The sequence below is a fragment of the Ambystoma mexicanum genome, chromosome 8 (assembly GCF_040938575.1).
Source record: "Ambystoma mexicanum isolate Mex_15411 chromosome 8, UKY_AmexF1_1, whole genome shotgun sequence".
Lineage (NCBI taxonomy): Eukaryota > Metazoa > Chordata > Amphibia > Caudata > Ambystomatidae > Ambystoma > Ambystoma mexicanum.
The window spans coordinates 1,401,988,613-1,402,015,163 of NC_090929.1; the positions used below are offsets into that span (position 1 = coordinate 1,401,988,613).

The window sequence follows — 26,551 nt, forward strand, 5'->3', positions numbered from 1 at the left end:
GGGATGCATTACGTGTTGGGGCTCCGAACAGTTACAGGGGATGCACACTGCCCTGTTCATTTTCTCCAACAGTACCTCAGAAAAATCACAGACAATGTGCTTAGTTTCTTGCCAAAAAATAACAATAACTGAAGCAGCGCATGAGCCCATCTGGTTTAGAAACAGACCTCTCGGGGAAACGATGCAGACTATTAGCAAACAAGCTAATCCTAGCAATGTATGCACCGGTCACTTAGTGTGTAACTGCTGTGCAGATGTGGTCAAGTGCAGGACTAGAATCTCGACAAATCGTGACAATCGGGGGGTCACACAAATGAAACCTCTATGAATAGCTTCTGGGCCCCATAAACCACATAGAGAAGCGAGGGTTCTTCTCTTTTGCATGAAGCGGAACCGCTACTTGAGCATCAGCACCTAGGACATCCTCTAGCTGTCCATATCAGGCAGTAACAGATGTCAGCATCGAATAATTGCTGGTCTGTTTCCGCAGGGCCAATTAATGAATGCTACTGGAACCTTCCATGGAAAGGTCACATTTAACTTCAAGTAGATGTTCTGCCTTTATTCAACACTGGCTTTTCCAGAATGCAACTTGTTTCTTTTGTTAAAATATACCCTTCAAGGTATCGGCCAATTTGGTATTTCCATTGACGCTATGCCAGGGGCACGAATAGCTTTATCGACCTACATCAAGGGTCCTCCAGGGTGTTATGGAGCCCAAATCTGATTAGAGGGATTTGCAGCACTGACGCCTTCTTGCAGCAACTCTGCGTCCTGTGGATGCCCTCACTGCAGGTCGCTATAGCAGCGCGCACGGGAAATGTATTCAAATGTCCTTGAAAAAGAAACCACCAAACAACATGCTGCATTTACCGAAGGGAACGTGTATTGTGTTGATCCAGTGCAAGCAGCCAGTTTGGTTTCTAGTTTTCTGGAAAGGGCAGTTCCCGGGCCTACACATAGAGATTAAACATTTTGTCCTTTACTTTTAATAGTTGCCTAAATAAGCAGAAGCATTTTCCCAGTTTTGCAGAGTGACTTTGTCAGTGTTTCGTGTTGCCAAAGAGGAACCCTTGCCTTGCCTTGCTTTTCCTAACCTTCACCACCTGTCTATCGGTCCAGCCCGTGCATCTAATAGGCTGGGGGAGTTGGTGTTGAGGAGTAGCCCCTCTAGAAGATGAACTAGGGTCCAGAAAGTCCAGGCTCTACTAGGAAATCACAGTACACTTGCTCCAAATTGCCACTGCATGCTAAACGAATGTGCGTGTTGTCTCATACAGACCAATTTGCACAGCTTCTGATTGCCATCTGCTCCGGGCTAAATGCTGAAACATAGTTTAACGCCATTGTAAATGCAACTTGCGTATGTGCTGTTGTGTTGCATGTTGATGAGACACACATTGAGGCCGTTTTTTTGTAGGGTTTTTAGTGAGCGCAGACCCAGCTTCGGGAAGCAATGGAGCGCTCTACAGTCCTAGGGAGAAGAACATGGGAACCTTTACCCAAAACCCCTTTGCCTCCTCACAGAAGATTGATCTATCATGTCGAGTGCTTTAACCAATGCAGGATGGTTGTTGGCATTGTAACATTGGAACTTATGAAAATTCTTTCAGACTCATTATTGCCCTCCTCATACCCCACTCACTCACACCATTCATTGCAAATGCAGACATCTAGGGACACTGCTACCAGAATGGCCTTCATGTTTTGGGAGATGTTGTTTGTCCTTGTAAAATGAAGGTGTCTCAGTAGCCCAACAAAACATTGTTCTTTGAAAATCCCCAACACCTCGTGAACAAAGGTGCTACGGTGATCTGAAGCAAGGATGTGCACTCATTTACTTAGGAAGTCTTTCCAGTCCCGTGCTGCAGGACTATTTCTGACCATTTTTTCTCATTATGTTCCTACCAATGTCTTGAAGAACATTTGTCTGAGGAATCGGTGCGGAGGCTGATCATTGCACATAATTCTTTTTTCTTTACTCTGTTGCACCTATGCAGCATGAGTATTTGCGATTTGTGACAGAATGGTGAATCGCAGGACCCAAAAGATATACTGCTGTGCCCTCCAACCCTCACCTTCGCTCCAACCAAGTGATCAGATTTGTGGATTTAAGTTCTAATTGTGTATTATTTAAATAACATACCCTGCACTGCATTCTGAAGATGGCAAGTGATGGCAGCAATATGTTCAGCATCGCCTTACAGTTTATCATTTTATGTTGCAGCAAACTTCTGCAGGTCATGAATAAATCCAATAGAGATTAATAAGAGTCTTAATGAAGGCAGATAACCTTTTTCTTTTGCACATTGTTTAATAACTGCATGCACATTTTCATTGTTCAAAGATGGCTGAAGACAGTCTATGCACTCTGGAAGCCCCCTTTCCTGAACCCACAAACCCCTGCAGGATCTTCTTGGACGCAAATCTACGGGACGGCTACTGTCCACTGATGCCTCACTCCATGTACTGCCTCCCTCTCTGGCCTGGAATTTCCCTGGTTCTTCTTACAAAGGTGAGTCTTTGGGTTTGTAAACTGAAGCCATTGTCAGCAAATGCACTTTGTGATTAAAATTGCATAATCAGAAATTAAGTACTTTTAAATGTAGAATTGTAATGTGCTATTCACATCTATGGAAACATGTATTCTGTCTCACAGAAAAGGGGATAATAACTGCAGAAAGCAGAAACACTCGCCAATTTTCCTTTTGGAACTTTCTTTGACTTTCATGTTGTACTTGTTGTTCTTAAAGCATGCATCCGTCACTGCTTGCTAGGGAGAATTCAAATTTTTGTGCTAATTCCCTTCAACCTCAGAGACCCCCAGCTCTTTTGCTACTTTTTAATTTTAACCATGGAGTGAGTGAGACCTTTTTCGCACTCTCATGTGTTTTGACCTGATTTGGATTATGTGTTTCCTTTGTTTTTGGAGTCTGACAAACTCCATAGGCATCTACTTATTGTATGGTCACACACAGCACTTCAGTGCAGTGTCACAGGGAAGTCCTTTGGATTTCTAATAAGGTTTAAATACCTTTTTATTGTGTGAACTACTGTTCCCAAGAAGAAGTAAAGTCAAATTGACTTTACCTACCTTTTCTCTTTGTAGGTCCAGCACACCTGGAGCATGTTGAGTGCTGGGCGGGTTACTTAGTAGGCCCTTATCCTACCTACTAATGTAAACATTTTATGTTAACCTCACTACATTAAATGGCCTGTGGTGGTGGTTCAATTTTCCAACCATTGTGCTTTTCTACCGCAGGCTGTATCCTCAGGTGCAGTATAGCACCCGTGGGTGACCTTTTTGTCAAAGTGGCTCCGGTCTTCTTTTTTCGCCATTTTCTGTTTGTGAGGTCTTTCTTGTGTTTTACTCTGCGTGCCAAGCCAAGTTTGAGTCCTTTGTTCGTTTTGCCTTTGACAGGCTTCAGTACTGAAACCTGCCTCTGGCTCCAGTGTGTCTGGAAAGGCTGGAAGCAAGGGAGGTGCCCAAAACTCCCCTAGCCTTTGTCTCTAGGAATACCTGAATGCATTGGCTTGCTGTCCTTTTAGGACAGCTACCATGCTGTTTGAGTGACAGCCTAGGTTGTGCATGAATGGGAGAAACCACCTCAAAAGGCGAGAGTTTTGGGACTACAGGCAGAGTTGACCACTGGGAAGAACACCCGATGAAGAAACTGTGAACAAAGCTTGCTGCATCCTCCTGGATCTTTGAATTGCCTGGTGAAGCCCTGCTGCTGTGCTGAAACTCCTTTTAATCGACAGAGAAGCTCCGGAAGGGGAGACTTCTTCCCTTGGGTCAGTGGGACCAACTAACCCAGAGACGAACTCCACTGGACCATCTTCCCCTGACTGGCTGTACTTCTTTGCTGCTGCAGGAACCGAGTGCCAGGGGTCGAGAAATCCATAGTCGCGTGCAACGTCTGCAATCCGTCCAGAAGCTCTAGGAGTCTACCAAGGACCCTCCCGAAGCAGGACGACCAGAGCTCGGGTACCCACACTAGAGTGCAGGACCAAAGGAGTGAAGGAAGCCCAACCGGTGTCCAAGATCCACGGTGCTGCAGTCTACCGAGCGTGGAAACCATGAAGTACCGCTGATCTGAAAAGAGCCCGTAGCTGCCGCTGACCTCTGAATTGCTGCCGCAGGAGTCCTCCAGACGTCCTCCCTCTTGTCCCCATTACTGAGGACCAGGAAACCAGGATCTGCATCGCTGCAACCAGACAGAAGCCAGCTGGACCACTCTTCTTCTAACCAGAGGTACTGTTCCGACTTGGGGTACTTATCTCAGTGTCTTTAGCTTCGCTCTTCTCAGTTGAGACTTGCAGTAGGTACTTTGCTAGAGTTGATTTCAACTCTACCCTTCACCTGTGTAACAGCATGTGACCCTATAGTGATTTTTCCTCAACAAACTCTCTAACACATTTGTGCAATACCTTGTTATCTAAGAAGTGCCTCATCTCCATAGACTGTGCTACAATTGACTCTGCCTATCCTGGCTCCCTGCAGACTCTTCTAGTCCACTTGACTTTGATATTTACTGTCCCACAAAGGTGATAACTTGGTTTTAAACTATTATTGCTGGGAAAGGTTTTAGTCTAGACTTAATTGGAGGATTTACATACTCACATGCTCTGAGAACCTGTTTAACCCTTTTCCTTCCCTTAACCATTCCTTTCTATAAACCTCAGAATCTACAAAGTGTACTAGCTATAAAAAATGCCATTACTGTCCTAGTTAGTGAAGTCAACTCAGTGTGTAGGAAGTGTGTAAAATGCATCTCTAAAAAGTATCTACTAGCTTTGTCGCCATTCAATCCCTTGTAACGTTTTTGTTAGATGAGATATCGCGGCGAAATTTGGCCCCCTTTCTTCCCACATGTAGGCGGTCATAACGCCACCAAGGAATCCTAGTTTGCTTTATGGGGCTGAGAGAAAATAACCAAAAACGGAGCACATTTTGTGTTTTGTGAGAAAATGCCAATAAAATGATGTACAAATAAGCCTGTTTTTTTCTCCTTTTAAGAGCTAGGAACAAATGGATTGCTTTACCGAAGTCACCATTTTCCAGGCTTTCAAGAACAGGTTGCGTGGAAACCAAAAAAACATTAACATCCGTTTTGTGAGAAGTAGGCAATTTTGCCCTTTTTTTCCCCAATAGGACATGCGTGGACGGAATGGAAGAGGGGGTTAGGAAAGCTGAATGGGAAGACAGAAAGGCATACATTTCTGAAAAGTAGACAAAATTCCAAGTTCAGGAAGGGGTGATTTGCATAGGTCGGGCAACAACTATGTAGGGAAAATTCCCATAGTTTGGGGAAACATTGGAAATATTACAGAGAAAAAAGGTATGTGGTGGACATGGTTGGTCCTGTAAGGCAATGGCTTCTGTGAATTTTGAGAAAACCAATGCCCCGCTACATTCCCCCGACTCTTCCTCTTAGGGAATCACACGTTTTTTGTAATGTTTCACAAAGCAAGCAACACCACAAGCCATAAACGGAGCAATGGTACATAGGATTTGTATGCTTACATCCTAAACAGACGTACTTAGCATGTGTAAATAAGCTGTGAATGCATTCCCATTTACACGGTCGAGCTAGAAGAATGTCTAATCCACTATTTCATTAACATGGCCTGAATTTAAGACTATGGCCTTACCTGCAGTCACAATGTATCTGCCTCAGTCTCCTGCGTGATGCAAAATGATCAGGACGACACGTATTCCGCCCGTTGTTCTCACATACAACGACCATGGTCCGACCATGGATGTAGAAATAGGACTGGGCCACATCAGACTCGTCCCCCGGGATTAAGTAAAAAATATTGTTCTGGATAAAGTAAAATATATTATCACTGCGTTCTGCATGATGCTCAGTTAACGCATAGTGTTGCTGCTCACTAAATTATATTAGTGGTATTCCACTCCTTTATAGACGTCGCCTCACTCACCATCTGTAGCACTAGTATTGTACGGCAGTTGGAGTCCATACACCCTGCTCTCAACTACATGAATCACTTGTGTTAGGGAGAATTCTCAAAAATGTGCTAATTCCCTTCTGCCTTAGCGACCCCCAGCTCTTTTGCTGGATTTAGGACTTTTTATCTCTCATGTAATTTTAATGTGATTTATTCTCTGTTACTTTTGACTTTGACAAACTCCATAGGCATCATCTTTACATTGTGTCACACAGCAACGTTAAGGTTTAAATACCTTTTCTTGGTGAAACTACGGTTTCCAAGAGCAGTTAAGTGAAATTGACTTTACCGACATTTTGTAAGTTTCTAGACCCAGCACACACAATCTTACTATGGGGTGTTGGAGGGGTTACTTAGTATGCCCTTTGTCTAGTTTCTCATGTACATTTTTATGTTACCCTTTCTACAATTAATGGCTGGTGGCAGTGGTTTACTTTTTACTACCATTGTGTGTTTCGCAGCCACGGTAAGGCACCCATGGGTGCCCATTTTGTCAAAATGGCCCCGGTCTTCTTTTTTCACCATTTCTTGTTGGAAAGGCCCTTCTTGAGATTTACTCTGCGTGCCAAACCAGGTTTGGTCCCTTTGTTCATTTTGTCTTTGGCGGGATTCACGAGTGAAGTCCGCCTCTGGCTCCAGTATGTCTGGCAGAGGCAGGAAGTGAGGGAGGCGCCCGAATCTCCCTGTGCTTAATCCCCTTGGTTACAGGAATGCACCCAAAGGTGATTGGCCTGCTGGCTGTCTGGCAAAGCCGGCTGGCTGTCCAGCAAGGAAAACCAACCTGCTGTGTGATTGACAGCTAGGCTGGAATGAATGGGAGAAACCTGCATAAAAGGCAAGGCTTTTTGACTTTGAAGGCAGAGTCAACCACTGGATGAAGGAATCCGAAGAAGAACTTGGAAGAGACGCCTGCTGTAACTCCTGGACCATTGGTTTGCCCGTTGAAGCCCTGCTGCTGTACTGAAGCGCCAAAATCGCCTCAACTAGAGAAGCCCTTTTGAGTTGGTGGGACCAATCGACTCCAAAGTAAGCCAATCTAGACCTCCTTTCGAAGCTGGTTTTATTTCCAGAAGAGCCAGGGAGAGGAACACCAGATCATGCACGTTGCTTTTAAGTCAGACCCGAGACTCCGGACTTCCCTGATGCAGGACTGACCAAGCTTTAGCCACCACAACAGAGTGCTGGAACCCAGAAGCAAGGAAAGTGTGAAGTGGTATCTGAGAACCGCAGTGTTGCTATTTGCTGTCTCACGCGAGGAGCTGAAACACAGAATGACCGCTAAATTGAAGATTGCCCATTGCTGGCACTGACCTTCCCATTGCAGAGCAGGAATCTGCAGACGTGTCCTCCCTCTTGTCCCCATGACTGAGGCTCAGGAACAACAGGATCTGCAGAGCTGTACAGGAACAGAAGCCAGATGGAACCATTTCTTCTAACCAGAGGTACTATAAAGTCTAAGAGCACTTACCTCTTGTTGTGAAGCCTTGCTTGCTCTCAGTTGAGACCTGTCTTGGTTACCTTGCAGAGTTGCTAAAGCTTTGGCCTCACAAGACTCCCAGCTTGTGGCCCTTCAAGAGTTTTTCTACAAACATTTCTAAAAACATTGTGCAAGACTTTTCACCTACCTGCAAAGAAGATCTTCAGCTCCCTTTGACATTGTGCAATTAACATTGGCTGTCCTAGCTCCCTGAGTGACTCCTCTTACCTTTGACTCTATGCTTAATCTTTTCCGCAGGGTTAGTTTACTGAACATTGGAAGGTTTCAAAAGTACTTACCTGTTTATGAATTATGTGTTAACCTTTGTTTTATTCCTCTATTCTATCTTTTTCACCAAACTCAGTATTGCTCTAAATGTACAAGTGATAAATGAATATCCACAGTGTCCTAGCTATTTGTCACCTGAAGGTGTAGGAAGTGTCTGTGTGCCATCCCCAATGGTTATCATCTGATTTAGAGAAACTAAGAGGGTTTTTGAAGTGTATTTTAATTGTTACATACATATTGCTCCCTTCTGAAGAAGGCTTATACAACTGACTGTGAAATAAATTAATAATTGTTCTATCAAGACACCTTGAGTGTATGTGTTTATTTGGATAACTGTACTGTGAAATTCTGTGTCACAACATTGCTACTCACATTGACCCCTCTTAAGATAAGCCTGGCTGCTCAGCCACACTACCAACCTGTGTAGTTCAGACTTATACCAAAGGTTGGGTCCCTATTGCCAGGAGGTGAAGGTTATTTTAGTGCATCCAAAGGGTACTGCGTACAATCTTGCCTAACACTGGTAGAAGGCAGTGAGGATCTATTGTAGAATTGTTACATAGTGTTTGCTTTACTTTTTTTCAACTAAAAACCTTCAAAAGGCTAAGCCCCACTAGAATAGCAATTTTAACATGCCTAGTATGGATACCTTCAAGCAGGAACCCCTGCTCATTCTGACAGTAGAACTGAAAGAAATGTGTAAAGTCAGAAATCTCCCTGTTAAAGGAAAGAAAAATGAATTGATTACAAGGTTGTTTGATCACCAAAGGTTGGATAGTAGGCCTCCTCCTACGCCATAAAATGTGGAAATTGATATTGAGGATGATAATTCGGAGTCTGCTGTCTTAGAAGAGTCAGAAGAGGGAGAGGAGTCCCAGGATAGGAGCCCCTCTACGCCCCAGCCTGCCCTTTTGCCTCAACATGTGTCCACTGGGACCCCACAAGCTCCCTCACTGAGGCCAGACTACGTGTCTCTTGAAAGAATGAGACTTGAATTGGAGTTCAAAAGAATACAGACTCAAGCTGAAGCCAAACATCAGGACATCAAACTGTGGGAACTCGAAATGCAACATTCTCCTGAAATGAAAATATTGTCTTTTGAAAATGTTTCTGGCCCAGAGTCCTCTAGGTCTTCCATTCCAAAGAGGCCTCGCCTGCCCAAAGAAGCAGTGAGTATGTATGATGCAAAACTTGATATTTTGGATTGGTTGAGTGCTTTTGAATACAATCGTTGGATTCAGGGTCTCACAGGGAATCAGCGGATTCCTTAGCTTTTGTCTAGGCTCCCCCAGGTTGCAACTGATGTTTTAATGGATGTGGGGGATCTTGAAAGATTGGAGTAAGAGAATGTGAAGCTAGCTTTGATCGCTAGATTTGGGAAAAATCCTTCCCAGTACCTTAAGAGTTTAGGACCCTCAAAAAGACTGATGGTACCGCTTGGGCTACCTGAGTGTGTGAATGTTTGAAAAACTTACTTGGATGGGTTAAGGGTTACAGAGTAACTACTTTTGAAGGAATGAAAAATCTGTTTTTGTTGAATCTATTTTTGATGCCTGCTCTCCTGAGCTCAGACAGCATTTTGCTGACTCAAAGGAGATTGATCCCATGTTACGCTCACCTGGTTCCCACAGGGGCGTCGATCGGACCGGACAGCTGCGGTCTCCACCAACGTGATGCGTAGTGAAGAGATGACAGTCTGGACTGGCCCGCCTAATCTTGTCTGCTGGACTCGTAGAAGTATTCTCCTGCAAGTGGAGAAAGGGATTTAGCCACCCGTGGACTTTGGTGATGGCCCCCCCAATTGTTCTCGTTCTCCCCACTAATCACCTCCGATATCCCCTCTTGGTAACCTCACCTTATGTTTTTAAATGATGAGCTCTCCATCCTGCATGGCATGCAGGGGCGCGTAGATACCAGTTATTTCACTGATTTGAAGGTACTGGAGGAGTTCCGGAGGAATATTGACTCCAGTGTCTATAAAGTTCAAAGAGTTCAATATGTCCGATGTTCACTCTTGTTCCATTCCCTCGTTAGGTTGCAGCTGGGTCCAAAAGAATATTGCCTGGTGGCAGCTGATGGCGTTCAGGTAAACACTGTCCGTTAAAAGTTGCATGAGTTTAACTTGCTGTTTTCTATCCCTTTATAGGTGCGGCATAGATGGATGCGGCGAATTAAAGGATAATACCTCCAGTGGTAAAGCAGGTAAGCCTATGGTGGCAAAGAGATTGTCTTTGTCGGTTTTCTCGGCTCACCTTGTTATTCCTTTTTTTTTTCCCCCCAGGTGCTGGGGTTCAACGAAGAAAATGATGGAGGCAGCGCCGAGTTGGAAGATGTGGTGGACTGGTGAGTATAACGCGGCACTGCTGCTGGCGAAGCGACGCATGCTGAGATAATGTCCTTTGCAGGCTCGGAGATGTGCTGGGTCTGGAATCAGGTAAGGAATCAAATAATGTCTGTGATCTAACCTCTTCTCCTTTCTTTTCCTTTTGTCTAGGAGCTCTGGATTTGAGGTGGGCGTGGCAGAAGACTGGATGCTGACTTGCAGACACGGCGAGCGTTATGCTGCTGGATACAGAATAACACGAAGCATGAGCTGCTGTTCGGGCGTGGTTTAAAAAGCCTGCAAAGTAGTCACAGGTAAGAAGTTCCCCAGAACCACACGCGAGTAAAAAATAGTCCCTGTAATAAAATAGTCCCATCCAGGCCTCACGTTGGCTTGGACTCATTTGCAGCATGGTCTGCATAAGGTAAGTAAAGTCTATGAGCCTGGCGCCTATGGTGCCAGGACTGATTTCTATGATGAGCCTGGCGCCTAAGTCCAAACAACCCCCAGCCGGGGCCGTTGGGGTTTTAATGAGTATCTGGATGCCTGCTCCCGGGGCTGATGGACTCGATCCGGATGCCCAGGGGTAGGCATCATGACATCCCAAGGAGCTAGCAAAGCCTGCTGACTTGTGGGTTGCCAACAGGGCTACTCACAAGGATTCCGGGGCCACTCACAAAAAGGATGAGGGGAAGCAGCACAAGAAAGATGACAAAGAGAATTCTAAATCCAACCACCCAAAAGAGGGCCACAAACATAAGAATGGTAAAGCATATGGGAAACCAGGTCAGTCTAGTGAAGCATCTGGGGCTAAACCAGAGGGAGGTCAGCAGAAGCCCCCATTCCAGAAAACATTTGGGAAACGTTATGCTTTTGGGTTAACTGACCATGTGAAAGGGGATCCCAGATGCAAGGGTAAAACTTCAGGGGTCCACACTGCCTGCCTATCCTTCATCCATGAGGGAGAAGTACATAATGCAATGTGAAACGTTCATCTATTGGCTGAAGACCCCATTGGAGTCTCAGCCAGTGTTTCCCTAGTGTCTCTGCGTCTGTGGGAACAGCAGAATGTAGATGTGTATAACTCTATTCTAGATAACACCAAAGAATATAACAAAGACAGTGTACTTGTTAATGGTCAATAGACCCCTGCCATTAAAGACACTGGGGCCAGCATTACTGTAGTGGATGAAACCTTTTTTTAAACCCGAGGATGTTGCTAAGGCACCCAAAGGTCCCACTAAGCTTGCTGGAGGCCCTGTCCAGATGGTTCCAATACTACCAGCGCTCATCCAGTGCAACAACATGACTGTCAGAATACCTGTCCATGTACAGAATGAGGTGCCTGAGAGAGTCCTGTTGGGGAAAGACTAAAAAGCTCTTAGAGTTGTATCAAGCCCCCACCCTCCAGTCCTCCCAGCAAAAGGAAGCACGAGCCGACTAGGAAGGCCAGAGAGCTCACATTGAATAACTCTCAATGGGTTGTTACAGAGGTACCTACAATACCCAGTCCACGGGAAGAACAAACTTCTAACTCCAAGAAGAAAGAGACACAGGGGAAACCCAAGGTCTCGGGAAGAAAGAAAAGTATCACCCCTGTGCACAAAACAAGGACATCCCCAAGAGGACAGTCTAAGGTCACACTTGTGACCCCTCTACTAGCCAAGGCTGAGTGTGTGGTCCAACCAGAGGATGGTGAAACAGAACTGGAAGAAGACCTTCCCCCTGTTGGAGATCTGGATCCTATAGACCAACCTGAGCTGCAGACTTTGCTTGCACTAGGTGGCCCCTGTAGGGCAGACTTCAGCAGAGGTCAAAGAGAGTGTCCAACTCTTGAAGGACTTCTCCAACAGGCAGCTTCCCAGCTGGAAGGGCAAGAGCTAGGGAAGCACAGGCTGTACTGGGAGGATTGCCTCCTTTACAGTGAGCCTATAGAGACTACCCCAGGGGACTACAGAAGACTTGTAGTGTCTGAGGTGAGACCTCAGTTTCTACAGTTAGCCCATGAGATTCCTTTAGCTGGTCGCTTAAGCTTTAAGAAGACCATGGAAAGGATTTCTCTTTATTTCTATTGGCCCAAGATGGGGTCTGATGTAGATAAATTCTGTGAAAGCCGTCAGACTTTTGGCAAAAGTGGAGCCAAGAATGTGGCACACTTGGTTCCTCTCCCAATGGTGGGTGTTCCTTTTGAGAGGGTAGGAATCAACATTGTTGGTCCCTTAGACCGTCCCACATCTTCAGGCAACCAGTTTATATTGGTTGTGTTAAACCATCCGAACAGGTATCCTGAAGCTATACCTATGAGAACTGTTACTACTCAGGCAGCGGCTAAGGCCCTACTTGGTATTTTTACCAAGGTAGGTTTTCCTAAGGATGTCATCTCAGACAGGGGGACCAATTTTATGTCCCACTACATGCAAGCCATGTGGAAAAACTGTGGAGTGACCTACAAGTTCTCAACAGCCTACCATCTCCAAATAGGTTGGTGGAGAGGTTAAATCAAACTATGCCTTCTCTTTGCTTATAGAGAAGTCTCTCAAGAAGGGGTTGGCTTCAGCCTCTTTGAGCTTCTCTTTGGTCATCCGGTTAGATGTCCATTGGCCCTAATCAAGGAGGAGTTGGAGAGTGCTCCTTCCCACAAGCCAGTGAGAGTCACTGGGCCTCATTACAACCCTAGAGTTGCATTTTTACCAGCACCTGCGAATGGGCAAGAACCGGGTCATGCCGAGTTCAGCGGACCTGGTAATTGCCCATTTGTGGGTGCCAGCAATAAGGGACTCCCCATTCGGCCCCAAAGGGCTGAATGGGAATGGGACGTCGGATGCACCAACACCATTCAGAATGGTGCCGGTGCATCTGACGTGCTGTGCTCACGAGTGCCGCTCTGCCAGCCAGGTCAGACCTGGTGGTCTGACAGGCGCCTTCGAGCGCAGCTCGTAGTATGGCGGTCCGGGAACTACGGTACCGGCATGCTTAATGGTAACTTAGTTCTCGGACCGCCATGCTTATAATGAGGCCCACTGACTTTGTGTTAGGTCTCCGAAGGAGAATGACGCACATGATAACAGAAGCTTCAGAAAACTTGAAAGCAGATCAGGCTCTGGTTAAACATTCACATGACCAGAAGGCCAACATGGTTGAGTTTACTCAGGATCAGCTATTTCTAGTTATGGGACCTACAAGGCAGAGGGCCTTACCAGACAAATGGATTGGACCCTACAAGGTTGTGAGCAAACATGGAGAGGTCAATTATTTGGTAGACTTGGGCAATCCCAAGGAGGCCCCCCAGGGTCTTTCACACCAACATCCTGAAGGCATATGTATCCAGACCAGAAATGGGAGCTTTGCTTTTCGCATCTGATCAAGAGGAGGAGGAGAGTGAACCTCTGCCTAACCTTCTCAGGGGACAGCCTTTAGAATAGAAGATATGAGTTAATCTCTCTTCTTCTGACTTTGGACCAACAGGAGGAATGCAAGGGTCTGTTAAATCAGTTTGCCTCCGTGTTTTCATTGACACCAGGCTTGACCTCTTGGGGCGAGCATGATATTCTCACTGGTGACTGTTTACCTGTCAAAAGCAGGGGTTACAGAATGTCAGACCATGTAAGAACCCACATAGAGGAAGAGGTTAATAAGATGCTTTATGTCGGGGTAACATAGCCATATGTAAGTCCATGGGCTAGTCCTGTTGTACTAGTGCCAAAGGCAGGATCCGAGGATTTGAGATTCTCTGTGGACTATAGCGCTCTTAATGCAGTCACCACGACTGATGTCCATCCTTTACCTAGGACAGATGAACTGGTGGATAAACTTGGTTCAGCCAAGTACCTCAGGACTGATGCTTTACCTAACACCAGGCTATTTGTAAATGGCTCCAACAGACCATGCCAAGGAGAACACTGCATTTACAACCCCAGGAGGCCTCTACCAGTTTAAGGTCATGCCTTTTGGACTAAAGAATGCACCTGCTACATTCCAAAGGATGGTAAATCATGTTCTGAATGGGATGAGGACTTCTGCATGGCATACCTGGATGACATTGCAGTGTTCAGCCCCACTTGGAAAGAGCATACTGACGACCTACGCTATGTATTACAGGCTCTTGAGCAGACCCATCTGAATATAAAGGTAAGTAAGTGTCAAATTGGTCAGAGAAAAGTGGTCTACTTTGGACATTAGGTAGGAGGAGGTGATATAAGGCTATTGCCTAGCAAAGTACACGCTGTACAAGACTGGGCCACAGCTACTACTCAAACCCAGGTGAGAGCCTATCTAGGTCTCACAGGTTACTAAAGGAACTTCATTGAGAACTATGGGACCATAGCCTTTCTCTTGAATGTGATCTCCTCACCCAAATTCCCCAAGAAGGTCAGGTGGACTGAGGAGTGCACTAAGGCATTTGAAGGACTTAAAGCCCTTTGTCAAGCTCCATTCTTAAGCGCTCCTGACTACAACCAATCCTTTATTGTACAGACAGATGCTTCCAATACAGGTATAGATTCAGTTCTGAGTCAGCTGGATGAGAAAGGCAGGGAACACCCTTTCTGATTCGTCAGTAGGAAACTGAAGGACCAAGAAACAAGGTGGGCAACCATAGAAAGTGGATGTTTTGCCATTGTGTGGTCTTTGAAGAAGTTTAGACCATACTTTCATGGATCTGCTTTTGTAATTCACAGACCACCAACCTTTGAGATGGTTAATGCAGATGAAGGGGGGGAATCCTAAATTGTTAAAATGGTCAATCAGCCTTCAGGGGTTTCACTTCACTATAGAACATAGGTCAGGATGTAATCACCAAAATGCTGATGGTCTCTCCAGAAAGTATGACAGAGTGGATTAAATCCTCCTGTCCCTTATTCTGGGGGGGGTGTGGAGGGGGGTGAGTGTTAGGGAGAATTCTCAGAAATGTGCTAATTCCCTTCTACTTTAGATACCCTCAACTCTTTTTTTGCACTTCAGGACTTTTTATCTCTCATGTAATTTTAATGTGATTTATTTGCTGTGTTTCTTTTGACTTTGGAGTCTGACAAACTCCATAGGCATCAGCTTGACATTGTGCCACACAGCACCACCAGTGCAGTGGCACAGAGAAGTCTCTTAGAGTTCCCAAAGGTTTAAATACCTTACTTACTATAGGATGCTGAAGGGGTTACTTAGTATGCCCTTTGTCTAATTTCTCATGTAACATTTTTATGTTACCCCTTTAACAATTACAATTGGTGGCAGAGGTTTACTTTTTACTACCTTTGTAGCACCATTGTAGCAACTAGCAGCGGTTCCATGGAGCACCGGCAGGTCTCTGCCCTTTCTCGGAGGGAGAAGCTGTAAAGCAGGCCAGCCAGAGCTCCAGGAAAGTCGGGTGTAATGTCCATGGCCTTGGGCAGCTGTCTCCCTTGCGGGTTGACCATCCCCAAGTGCAGCGGCAGTCCCAGGGTGCCCGACCTTTCCCAGAGTGAAAAGCTGTAACGCAGGCCAGCCAGCGATCCACGCCCAGCAATGAAGAGTCTCCCCTTCCAACGACGCCTCCCTCGATCTCAACGGCTCAATAATGCTGGAGTTGAAGGGAGAGGAAGGTGGAAACTCACCTTCTCTTTTCACTGTGGCAGCCGCAAAATGGCTGCTGCAGTGAAATTTACTTTGTTTCATGTCAGCGTGTATTACGCACACTGACATGAAACTGAAGGAAACCAACCCACGGGCCAGGAGGAGGATCCTCCTCCTCACATAGTCCGGGGGCTGGATTACACTTTTGTGCAGAAAAGGACGAGATATCTCGGCCTTGGCACCGCAAAGGTAATGTCAAGGATGAGATACCTCGTACTTGGCACTTAAGGGGTTAAAACTGATGTTAAATAAATTAATAACTATTTATAACTGAAACCTTGAGGGTAAGTGTTACTTGGTTACTTGTGTTTGCAAATTGTATTGCTACAGCTCCACAGCTCACATTTACCCCTCTTGAGATAAGCCTGGCTGCTCAGTCACACTACCAACTTGTGTAGTACAGGCCTATACGAAAAGGTGGGTTACTTACTACCAAGAGGACAAGTGTTGTGTAGTCTCCCACAGGGTTACTACATCAATTCTAGCCTAAGATGTCCCATCTCGCAATGTCTAGTGGCAGCATGGTGTTGAACTGTGTTTGAGGAAGGCATGTGCCCTCTTCAGTGGGTTGGCATCGCCTGTGGCTTCATTTCTGCCACCTGTTTTCATTTACCTCCACCTGGAGGCTGGGGTTAATAGAGCTGGGTTTTCAGCGGTAGTAGCCCCGTATTTCGGTGCCAATACTGCCGTGCAGGGACTTGTGATGCGTCAGTGATTGAGCTTCTTGGTATCTGTGCAGATTCCGCCGGCTGTAATTGTGCCGACTGTTTCACAGACAGCGGTATTTGCGCCAGCTCGTGATCCGGCGGAGCGGTATTGGGGACGTTAACTCTGTTAAAGCCACTTTTAAGGCTTACTGCCAGGGTCGTGATGAGGCCCTATGTATTTATTTTGGACAGTACTGTACACATTTAATAATTACAACACTTTCTTAACCTTACTCCTTGGCCTGGCATGTTTGTCGATCGATGTCCCCTGTGTGACATTATATATTAAGTAGTAGATGTGATAAACCAATTGGCGTTGACCTTTCTGAAAATTTTTATTTCATTATTATGGTATTTTATTGAGCACAGACCTAGCTCAGAGAAGCAACAGAGGTCTTTACAGAGATATACAACAGTAGAGATGCATAATGGAGCGCTTTTCAAAGGTAACAGAACAAATATACAGTGGGGATAGGATACAGAGGGGCACAGAGGAGGGGTTCAGCTGTACCGGGTGGGGGGCAGAGGGGCAGGCTGAGTCTAGCAAGTCAGGTGGTGCGAGGGGTGACATGATGGCCTAGGTGTTGAGGAGGAGAGACTCCTGGAAGAGGTGGATCTTGAGTTATTGTCTGAAATGTAGGTGCGTAGGGCCGAGTCTGATGCTGACGGTGAGGAGGTACCATACTCTTGGGGCGTAGGCAGAGAATACTTGTTTTCTGGTCCTTTTCTTTTTGCAGCAGCAAATTTCAAGTCTGCATGTGTCCTAGCTTCTGGTGGTGCGCTGTCTGCCGGAGATGCTTAGTTTCTCTGTGAGGTAGATGGGTGACTTGAGGGCGACTGCCTTATAGATGATGCAACAAGACTCGAAGGTGATTTGTGTGTGCAGTGGGAGCCAGTGAAGGTCTGGGAGGGCCGGGGTTATGTGGTTGTATCGACATAGACCCTTGATGAGGCGTGCAGCCGCATGTAGGCTACTTCTCAGGGGCACAAGGGAGGACAACAGGAGACCTAGGATAGGACCTGTGCCTGAGCGGGGGATCTTAAGCTGTCAAGAGGGAGGAAGGGCTTGACTTTTCACAGGAGGGAGAGCTGATGCAAGTTTTCTTAGCTATGTGTGTCTTGACGGAGAGATGTTTGTCGATGTGGAATCTGAGGGATTTGCTGCAGGAGGTGAGCACGGGTGTGAAGCCCTCAGAGTTCATGGTTAATTGCCAGGTCTGAATGCCTGGGTGTTGTTTGTGAGGAGTAGGAATTCAGTCTTGGAGGGGTTGAGCTTCAAGTATGCACTGGACATCCCAGAATGGATCAGCAAGAGGCAGGTTTTGAGCCTGTGGATGTGCTTGATGGAGTTATTCTTGAGGTATAGCTTTGTGTCGTCGGCGTATTAGTGGATGTGAAGTTTGTGTGTGGCTAGGAGGACTTCCAGCAAATCCATGTATAGATTGAAGATCACTGGGGAGATAATGGAACCCCGCGGGACTCCACAGGTGATGGGTAGCATTGGTGATTGTAAGGGATTTCAATCAGGCACACACCCAAGTCTCGCCCAGCATGTAGTGCGCAAATGAAACCCTTATTTATTTTTGTCTATTAGTTCAATATTCTGAATGATACACCACTCATATCACAACCTTTCGCAAAACAACCCCCCCCGGTCACACTGAATTTAAAACACAATATATTTTTAAAAGGTAACCACAATCGCCAAGGGGTGACGAGGACAATGAATAATATCTGTAATGCACTGGGATTTAGGTAATGAACACAAAAAGAATGCAGCAAAGAAAAGAATACTTTTGGATTGGTTTGGAACAGATAGCACTATGGTTAGAGGTTCCCCCTGCGATACTCCTCGACCCACCAATAAGCAATTTAAATAGATGTGAGGAGAGAGCAGGTACTCAGGAAAAATACAGACTAAACAGAATATCACCCCCACTTTCCACCCTTAAACACAAGAGAAAACAGTTTTGACTTTTCAACTGTCAGAATGGCTTTGAAACTGGCTGAGCAAAAATACTAAATGTGGTCAAAATGCTTAAGTTATTATAAATGTATATGGGAGCCGCTTTGAACAGATGCAAGCAATCGAAATCAATGATTTAATCAAAAGAAAACAATTGGAATCTCAAAGGCAAAGTGGGAAATAATTTAAAGCCAATTCACATGAATAACATTTTAGCAAAATGTAAATTTGCAGCATACTTTTACTATGCGATTTTTGATAAAAACTGGTTAACTACACTTTGGGTTGTGGATGTAGCTAAGGATGTTAGGTATCAGTTGGAGTTGAAATTTTGTTTCTATCTCTAAAACTGAGGGAGTTATGGAGGTTTTAGTGGGAGGTGTTTTTCTAAAATAAAGACACAAATTTGGACAAGAACTTCAGTTTAAAACCAGAAATGATGGATTATGCTTTTACTCAAGACTAGAGCATGCAGGCTAGACAACCAGGTTGGGGCGAAGTAAGCTCTGAGACTGATTCATGGCTTCAATAACAGATCCCCAGTGCCTTCCCCAGCAGAACCAGTCCAAACACTCGAAGTGGGATTTTTGGATCAGAGTTACACAAATTAAAATGACTATTTAAAGGACGCTTTAGCAAATAGACAGAATAAGATGGCACTAAAGATTTTGACACTGTCACTGGTTATGAAAGTAAGGATAGTTCAAATATTAGGGTGGAACAAGATAAGGCAAGGTATACAATAGTTCTCTAGCGTTCTGTTAATACTCACAATCCACTGGGATTTAACATTTTTGGCCCATGAAGATTCTGGTCAATGGATCGGGTCTATCAGGGAAGGACAGCACATCAGCTAGGATCAGCTAGGCCGGTCACTGGAACTGCAAGGATCTGCCCAACTTGTTTCTGGATATTTCAGATCAGCGGGATGGCGAGTTCATCAGGCAAGCGTTATGGTAGCAAGCCAGATAGTTTCAGGATGCTTCCCCACACCACAGCGCTTCACTGGATTTTAAGGATTAGTTGAGGATTAATTGAGGATTGAGGTCTAGCTGAAAGTGGTTCAGCTACTGCTTGGCCTGGTGATTGGCATCTGAATCTGGAAGGATGTTAAAGGCTGGATGTTGAATGCTGGATCAGAGTGCTTCGCTGGAATCAGAAGAGAGAGTGTGTATGTGTTGTCAGATGTCTCTATCCTTTCAAATGACATCACAAAAATGGGTGTATGGGCCGCTTAACTAAACTCGCCCCTGTGAACTGGGATTGGATCAGAGCCTCATCTCCGCCTTGCATCCGAGTGATTGGCTCAAAGACAGATGTTGTCAAGTTTATGGTTTCATTTTTACAATCCTTAGAAACCTCCCCTAGCCACTAGTATCAAAATCGAATTTTGTCCTAAATACATATTTATACATTTGTAACCTCTACAAAAATCGCATACAAGGATTACATATTTTATGGAGTATCTGTTCATCAAATTGCCACAGCTGTGAGACATTGTTTTGCCTTTTTGCAGCATTTTGTCCATTTCGCCATGAACACATTTTCCAAACTGTCTTTAAATTTCCACAAATATGCGTGTTTACCTTAGGAATGTGTGTGCAAAGTTTAACAATTCTATCATAAATACAGTTCCCATAAAACCACAAATATTGCCATTCCTGTTCAGAATATGCTACACAGTTCCACCACGTTTTAAAATATAGGGCCAAAAATTAGATTAACAAAACTGCCCTTTTTGTATTTTTCACCAGTTCTGATAGCGAGTTTATAAGTCTATAAAAAATGTTCATTACATATTCTTAGCAGCAAATGGTCAGCCTTTTGTCTGTCTCTGGAGGCAAGGAGCAGCCCCCACCTTTGGGATTTCCTTCTGCAAGCCTAGTTTACGACCTCTTCACACATCCATTTCCTGGCCTGGAGAATCTGCCATTGTTCAGTCCTTGGTAGCAGACAAAGGTCTGGCTTAACCCACAATTATCATGTGTCAGTGAGCATCTGCTGAGATCAATGCCCTCCCCTTGGGTGGAAACCTGTTTTTCAACCTCTTGCAGGCCCAGCCAACCTAAGATCATTTTTAATTTCTTGACTTGAAATCCAGCATAAAACAAACTTGTTGCATCAGATGACATAGATACATTACATTTGCGCCCGTTGAGCGGTAGTGCGTTGGAGTAAGTGTGTTGGACTGTCTTGCTGTCCGTGACTCCTTTTCTGCTGCCAGTAGTGAAATCGATACATCTCTGAAAGACTTACCATATTGGTTGTGCTGGTAGGCTTTTTGCTGGATATGGACTTTTACCCTGCTTAATATCCTGCGAAAGCTGACCCGCACCCCTTGCTTTTGTTTTCACCTAGGTTTTGGTTCTGCCTCCAAGTCCGCCCTCCACTAGTCAAAAATACAACGCCCGCGCGTTGAGCGGAAGTGCGTTGGAGTAAGTGTGTTGGACTGTCTTGCTGTCTAGCTGGACAGCGGGGGTGGGCGCAACCATTTTTCTGAGCCCAAGTTTTATTTATATTTATTTTTATTATACATTTTTTATATTGTTGTTATACTCTTGTTATTTACAACCTAATTACGCCATGTCTAGACCACTTTTTTCTCTAAAATCGGGCATGCCAAAAAATGGAGCTGAAATGTATAATCTCCCGCCCCTGCAGTGTAAAAAAGCTTTTATTGCCAAAAGGCTTAAAGAGAATAAACAATCGATTTCTCTTAATGTTGACATCCGTGCCTTTTGCAAAACAGACGGCACAAAAAAGAAAACTATAGATCCCGCTTCTTTGAATGGGGATTTAAATCAACAACCACCTTGCTCATATCAGCTGCCACAGTCCTGCAGAGATCAGCTGTTAACGGGCCTTTAAAGGAGGTGAATGCTGGGAACGTGGAACAAGCCGGAAAGGAATTAGCAGACGCATCAATTGCTTTAGCTTGTAAAATGGGGGAAATATGCATTACCCAAGTTATTGAGGCCGATGCTAAATTGTCCCCAGTCTGCACTAATTCTCCGCCAAAAAATCCCCCGATGTGCACAGTTCAGGCGCAGCAAATGCTAAGAAAAGAATACAGAAAACTAACGTTAGCTGGTGAGATTGATGAGGAAATGCTGGATTTTATGAATGCATCAAGCCACCATTATTCATACACACCGCAGGTGCAGTATGTATGCTCCAATACAGGTGATCTGATGCAGTTTGATGATGGGTTAGATAACCAAACTTTACCCAGTAGAGAGGATAATCCAGTATTCGAGGGTAAGTTATTTGTGGCGAAAGACAATCAAGACTTAAACAAATCACCAATAATGTTTGATAAATCACCATCTAGTGCCTCAAACAGATCGCTCTCATTTGTAGCGACCACCCCAAGGCAAACTCAATTTAATGAGCCTATTGGAAATCACCCATATTTTATACGTGATTATCAGGTAGGCCATAAAGATAATCGGTTTTCATTTCCTGAAGCGCCAGCCCTAAACAATAATTTGAGTGTCATGAACACGGCCCTTCTCTCCTTGGCAAAGTTATACGAGATGCTGGATGACAAAATAAAAAATCGGACAGATCTTATTCATCAATCTCATTTAAATATTATTAGAGAGCTGTCTATAAATGGCCAGGTGGACAGTAAGCCTACATCTAACTTCACGAGTCAATGTACACAGACAATTCAGTAGATGATGTTAATTAATACTAGAATATGTCAAAGGGGTTACTAAAAAATACAACTTCTTCTGGAATACTTATTCTAGAAGGCACAAAAGAATTTACAAGAATGAGTTCAGAGCCGGTTACCTCTTTGCAGATAGATACATCTGTGAAAGCTCAGAGTTCTGTATTCGCACTCATGTTCATCAATACAAAAACTCAGTCTACAGCCACATTGAGTGTCAATGAACAAGATAGACAAATGCAGATAAATAAAGTAGGGAGTACCATGAATAAATCTAGAAAAGCATCAAAGTTTATTACTACAGCTGAAAAAAAAAGACTGAATTTCAAGCTAGCCACACAGCTAAAAACGAATGTGCCTTTGAAATATAAACCTCTGGATGATTTAGTTGCTATTGTAGCACCTCCCACCCAAGTTGTAGCACTAAGACAAACTGAAAACCCTGTCGAATCAACAATGGCTACAGAAATAACAAAGAAAGTGCAACTAAAGTCACCTGCTAATTTACATCCTATAATATCTAGTAGTGGAAACCCTTTTGTCATACGAGGTGAATCGGTCCCTGAAATTGAAGAAACGCATGAGAAGGATGTAAGAAAAATAAGCTGCACAATACAGGAATTAGGCGATGAGATACGGGCCTCCTTTGAAAAATATAATGAGGAAAATGAAACTATAAAGCAGTTTATGATGGAATCTAAAAAGGAGCTGCTAAAGGACAATAGCCAATCATCTTGTTTTGCACCCTCCAATGCTGATTTACTTTTGAAAGGCCTGGGTTTGTTACAATCGACCCAATAGCCAGAGCCAAAAATGAGTAGGGGCACTGAACTGGCACCCCAGGAGCTTACAAGTGGCAGACCAGTTACAATGGTACACAATGAGTCTAGGTCTACATCATCTAGTCTTAATGGGGGGGCCCAAGATAGGAACCATCATCACTTACTGATAACATGCCGAGGCCATCCCTTTTTAAATTATGATCTTAATTGTGCAGGCTTATTGAATATCTGCACGGAAATCGCTGCACTAGAAGATCTGACACCAGCAGATATTGGTTTAGTTGAATTTGTGAACCAAACGGATCCAACAGAAGAACGATTGTACATACAGTAAGGGGTTGTATTAAACACCTTATGGTTAGCCCTGACTGCTTTCTTCAATTTAGGCGTCATATCGAGTCAAGATATGTATGTCCATGATCAAACAAATAAAAAAATTGATCTCAGCAAAGCAAGAATATATGGTGATAAGAGAGTCGTACATCCGAGATCTGTAACAAGTGCCCAATACATTGTTGAATCGAAATCGTAATGGAAGATTATAACAACCCCAGACATTTGACTCTATTAACCTAGTCTCTTGGAATACTAGAAGACATAAACATTTTATTAACACCAAAAGTGAGGACCTCCTTCAATATGATATTATAGTATTCCAGTAGACTTGGCTTCGTATAATGGATCTTTATGACATCTATGTGGTACCCGCATTTCAACCCTTGTTGGGTCGGCCAATGGTGGGCTTATTGATGGCATTTCGTAAAGACAAGAATGTTGACATTAAATGGCACAAATCGCCATCTCCTTGTTTTCAAATTGTAAAAATTCAGCGTGGAGCAAATCATCGTGCCATTGTTAACATTTATTGGGGCAAGAAACATCTCACCTCTGACGAGTTTCTGATCAATTTAACACTATTCTTAATCCGCTCTTATTGGATAAATCCATTACCAATACATTCATTATGGGTGACATAAGCCTTTATTTATTGTCTAAGGAAACTTCGCTTTGTATGATGAACGAATATCGCTGGTCCACGGTAATGGCTAATAGAAATTATGTCCTGTTCAATGGCTCTATACAAGGAGATGTTCCCCCACAGGCTACATGGCACAATGATGGCTATCATGCAACACTGGACTATATGTATGTCAATAAACATTTTTTGAATAATATATCAGCTTTTACAGTAAAGCCAATGAGTGACCATAGCCAACTATGTATTACATGTGAATGGCCTATGGAACAGTTAAAGTCCATTAATTATAACATGTCCAATTTATTAGTTAACAATGTTGGTTGGTAACCGTATAAAATGGTCTAGTCCAAAACTAGTTCATTATAAACAAATGCTGAGTGACTTATATCGTGTTTCTAGTGCCCATGATGGTTCTTGTTATGTTCATGCTATGCAATTACTTACATCAGGGGGGGTGACTGCTCAACGGGGCCATCAAAGCCATCTACATACCTTTGATCCGGGGGTAAAAAATAAAGAGTGAACTAAGGAAACATGTAAGATGCTGTCAAAGGTTTCCATGGATTCTCTAGTGGCTAATCTTGAACAGATAAAGCAATTAAAAAATGCCTATAAAAGATGGCACAGAGGCCGACGTGCTATGCAATATCAACACAATGGCGAAAGCATGATGAAACAGATCATCATGAAATCGCCTGGAGGAATATGGGCGCTTCTTAATAATAGCTCCCACAAAAATCAGACCATAATGCAAATCAATCCCATCCCGTAGCAACGATGGAGAACTTTCTTTGACAATGTGTATCGTTCACCAATTCCAGATGTATGTTTATACTGGAACAGAATAGCTGTTGATTATGCTGTGAAATTTGATTTGGATGATATCCATTTTTATATATCTAAGTTGAGTACTTCCTGAGCATCTGGCCCGAATGGACTTCACAATTCAATGTTAAAACAGAATATAGACCTTTGGGTTGATATATTATATCTAATATTTACGAATATTATGTTAACTGGGAATATTCCTCCATCCTGGAAAACCTCTATAATTCTCCATATATTTAAGAAAGGAGATCGTGCAAATCCAATATCTTATAGACCTATTGCCCTTTTGGATTGTCCGTGAAAAAATTTTGCCCGAATGATTCTGGGAGAATTTAACAAGTGGTTAGATAAATTGAACCACAGAGATCCATATCAAACCGGGTTCTTACCAGGATTAGGTACAAGCATCAACCTAATAACATTGAATGCCATTATTCAACAAGGGAAACGTTGCAAACAGCCTATATATACAGCATTCGTCGACTTTAGGTCGGCTTTTGACCTTGTTCCAAGAGAACTACTGTATAGGAAATTAATGGACCTAACATGTTCCTGGTATATTTTGAAATTGATCATAGAATTGCATTCCAATACATCTATCCAGATACATCTGAGTAATGATGGGCTATTGTCAGAGCCAATAGAAACCACCCGGGGTACTAAAACAGGGATGCTGTTAGCTTCTGCCCTTTTCAACATTTTTATCTTAGACATTGGGTGTAACTTCAGAGGTATGATCACAGATCCACCTAACTTACATGGAACAGTAATAAATTGGTTTCTTTATGCTGATGGTGCTTATATCCAAAACACTGGCTGGATTACGCACCATGTTGAATGCTCTAGATAACTATGCCAGTAAAAATTGAATGACATTAATATTAAGAAGACCCAAGTTATGCAATTTGGTGTAAAAAAAAAAAGGGGCAAAAACGCATTGTCATTGGAGGCTGCAGAATACTGATCTCCAGTTGGTGCAAACGTATATTTATATGGGTATCTGTGTGAATAATCACATGTCTGGCAAGCCGTATGAAGATCCTCTTCAAATAAAGCAGAATGCGTCTTTATCACAAATGAGAATCATCCGAGCAAAATTTGGCAAATTTACTATAGATCCTTTAATTATATATTACAAACGACAGTACATTCCTACCATTCTGTATGGGTCTGAAACAAAAAAGTGTCAAATCTATGCGTATTGGCTCGAGTATGAAAATACCTATTGGAAAAAATCTGTAGTGCTACCATTGTCAGCATCTGTGCCTATTATTAGGCATGAACTGAGGTTGCTTTCTTTCTATGCGGTTTACAAATGGAAAGTATGCCAATTGTATAGAAAATGCATAATGAGAGTAAATAGTAGTGGCTTACTTATGATCATAATCCAAACATTTAATAACAGTTGAAGATAACTTTGCAAGAACTTGGCTCAATTGTGCTAGAAAAATCATGATTGGAGCAGATATAACACAATCTTTATTAATTGAGAATCTGAATACAGCCAAATTAAAACTGTGGAGATCTAATTGGATTAACACAAGAACTGCTTGCATGAAAATTTAAAAATGCAATCCGAATCCATTTGCCCTTAAAGTTCAAGGACAGGTTGAAAAATATCTGCAACAATCTCCAACTCCTAGTCCGCGTACTGATTTCATGAGATTTAGATTGAATATATGGCCAGCAAGAGAAATAATGTACAAATGGAAGAAGATATCTGTACACAGCATGACATGCCGATTTTGTAATCAAGCGATGGAAACAATGAAACATCTGGTGGTGGAGTGTCCTGATTTGTTACCTTTCCGAATCTTTTATTTTAAACAGTTGTTTAATGAAGATCTTGTACTCACGTCTGACCAATTGTGGCTAGTACTATATACTGGCATAACAAAGCGTATAAAATATGCAGTTGTAAAGTTTTTAAATCGTTTGAATATTAGGC

General features: G+C 43.6%; 1 protein-coding gene across 1 annotated transcript in view; it reads left to right on the forward strand.

The window, feature by feature from the left end:
• HPS1 (HPS1 biogenesis of lysosomal organelles complex 3 subunit 1) overlaps positions 1–26,551 on the forward strand; it is a 591,196-nt gene that overhangs the window by 397,129 nt on the left and 167,516 nt on the right. The window contains exon 12 of the mRNA XM_069611540.1: positions 2,348–2,515. Coding sequence (XP_069467641.1) covers positions 2,348–2,515 — 168 coding nt within the window. The remainder of the gene's footprint in view (positions 1–2,347; positions 2,516–26,551) is intronic.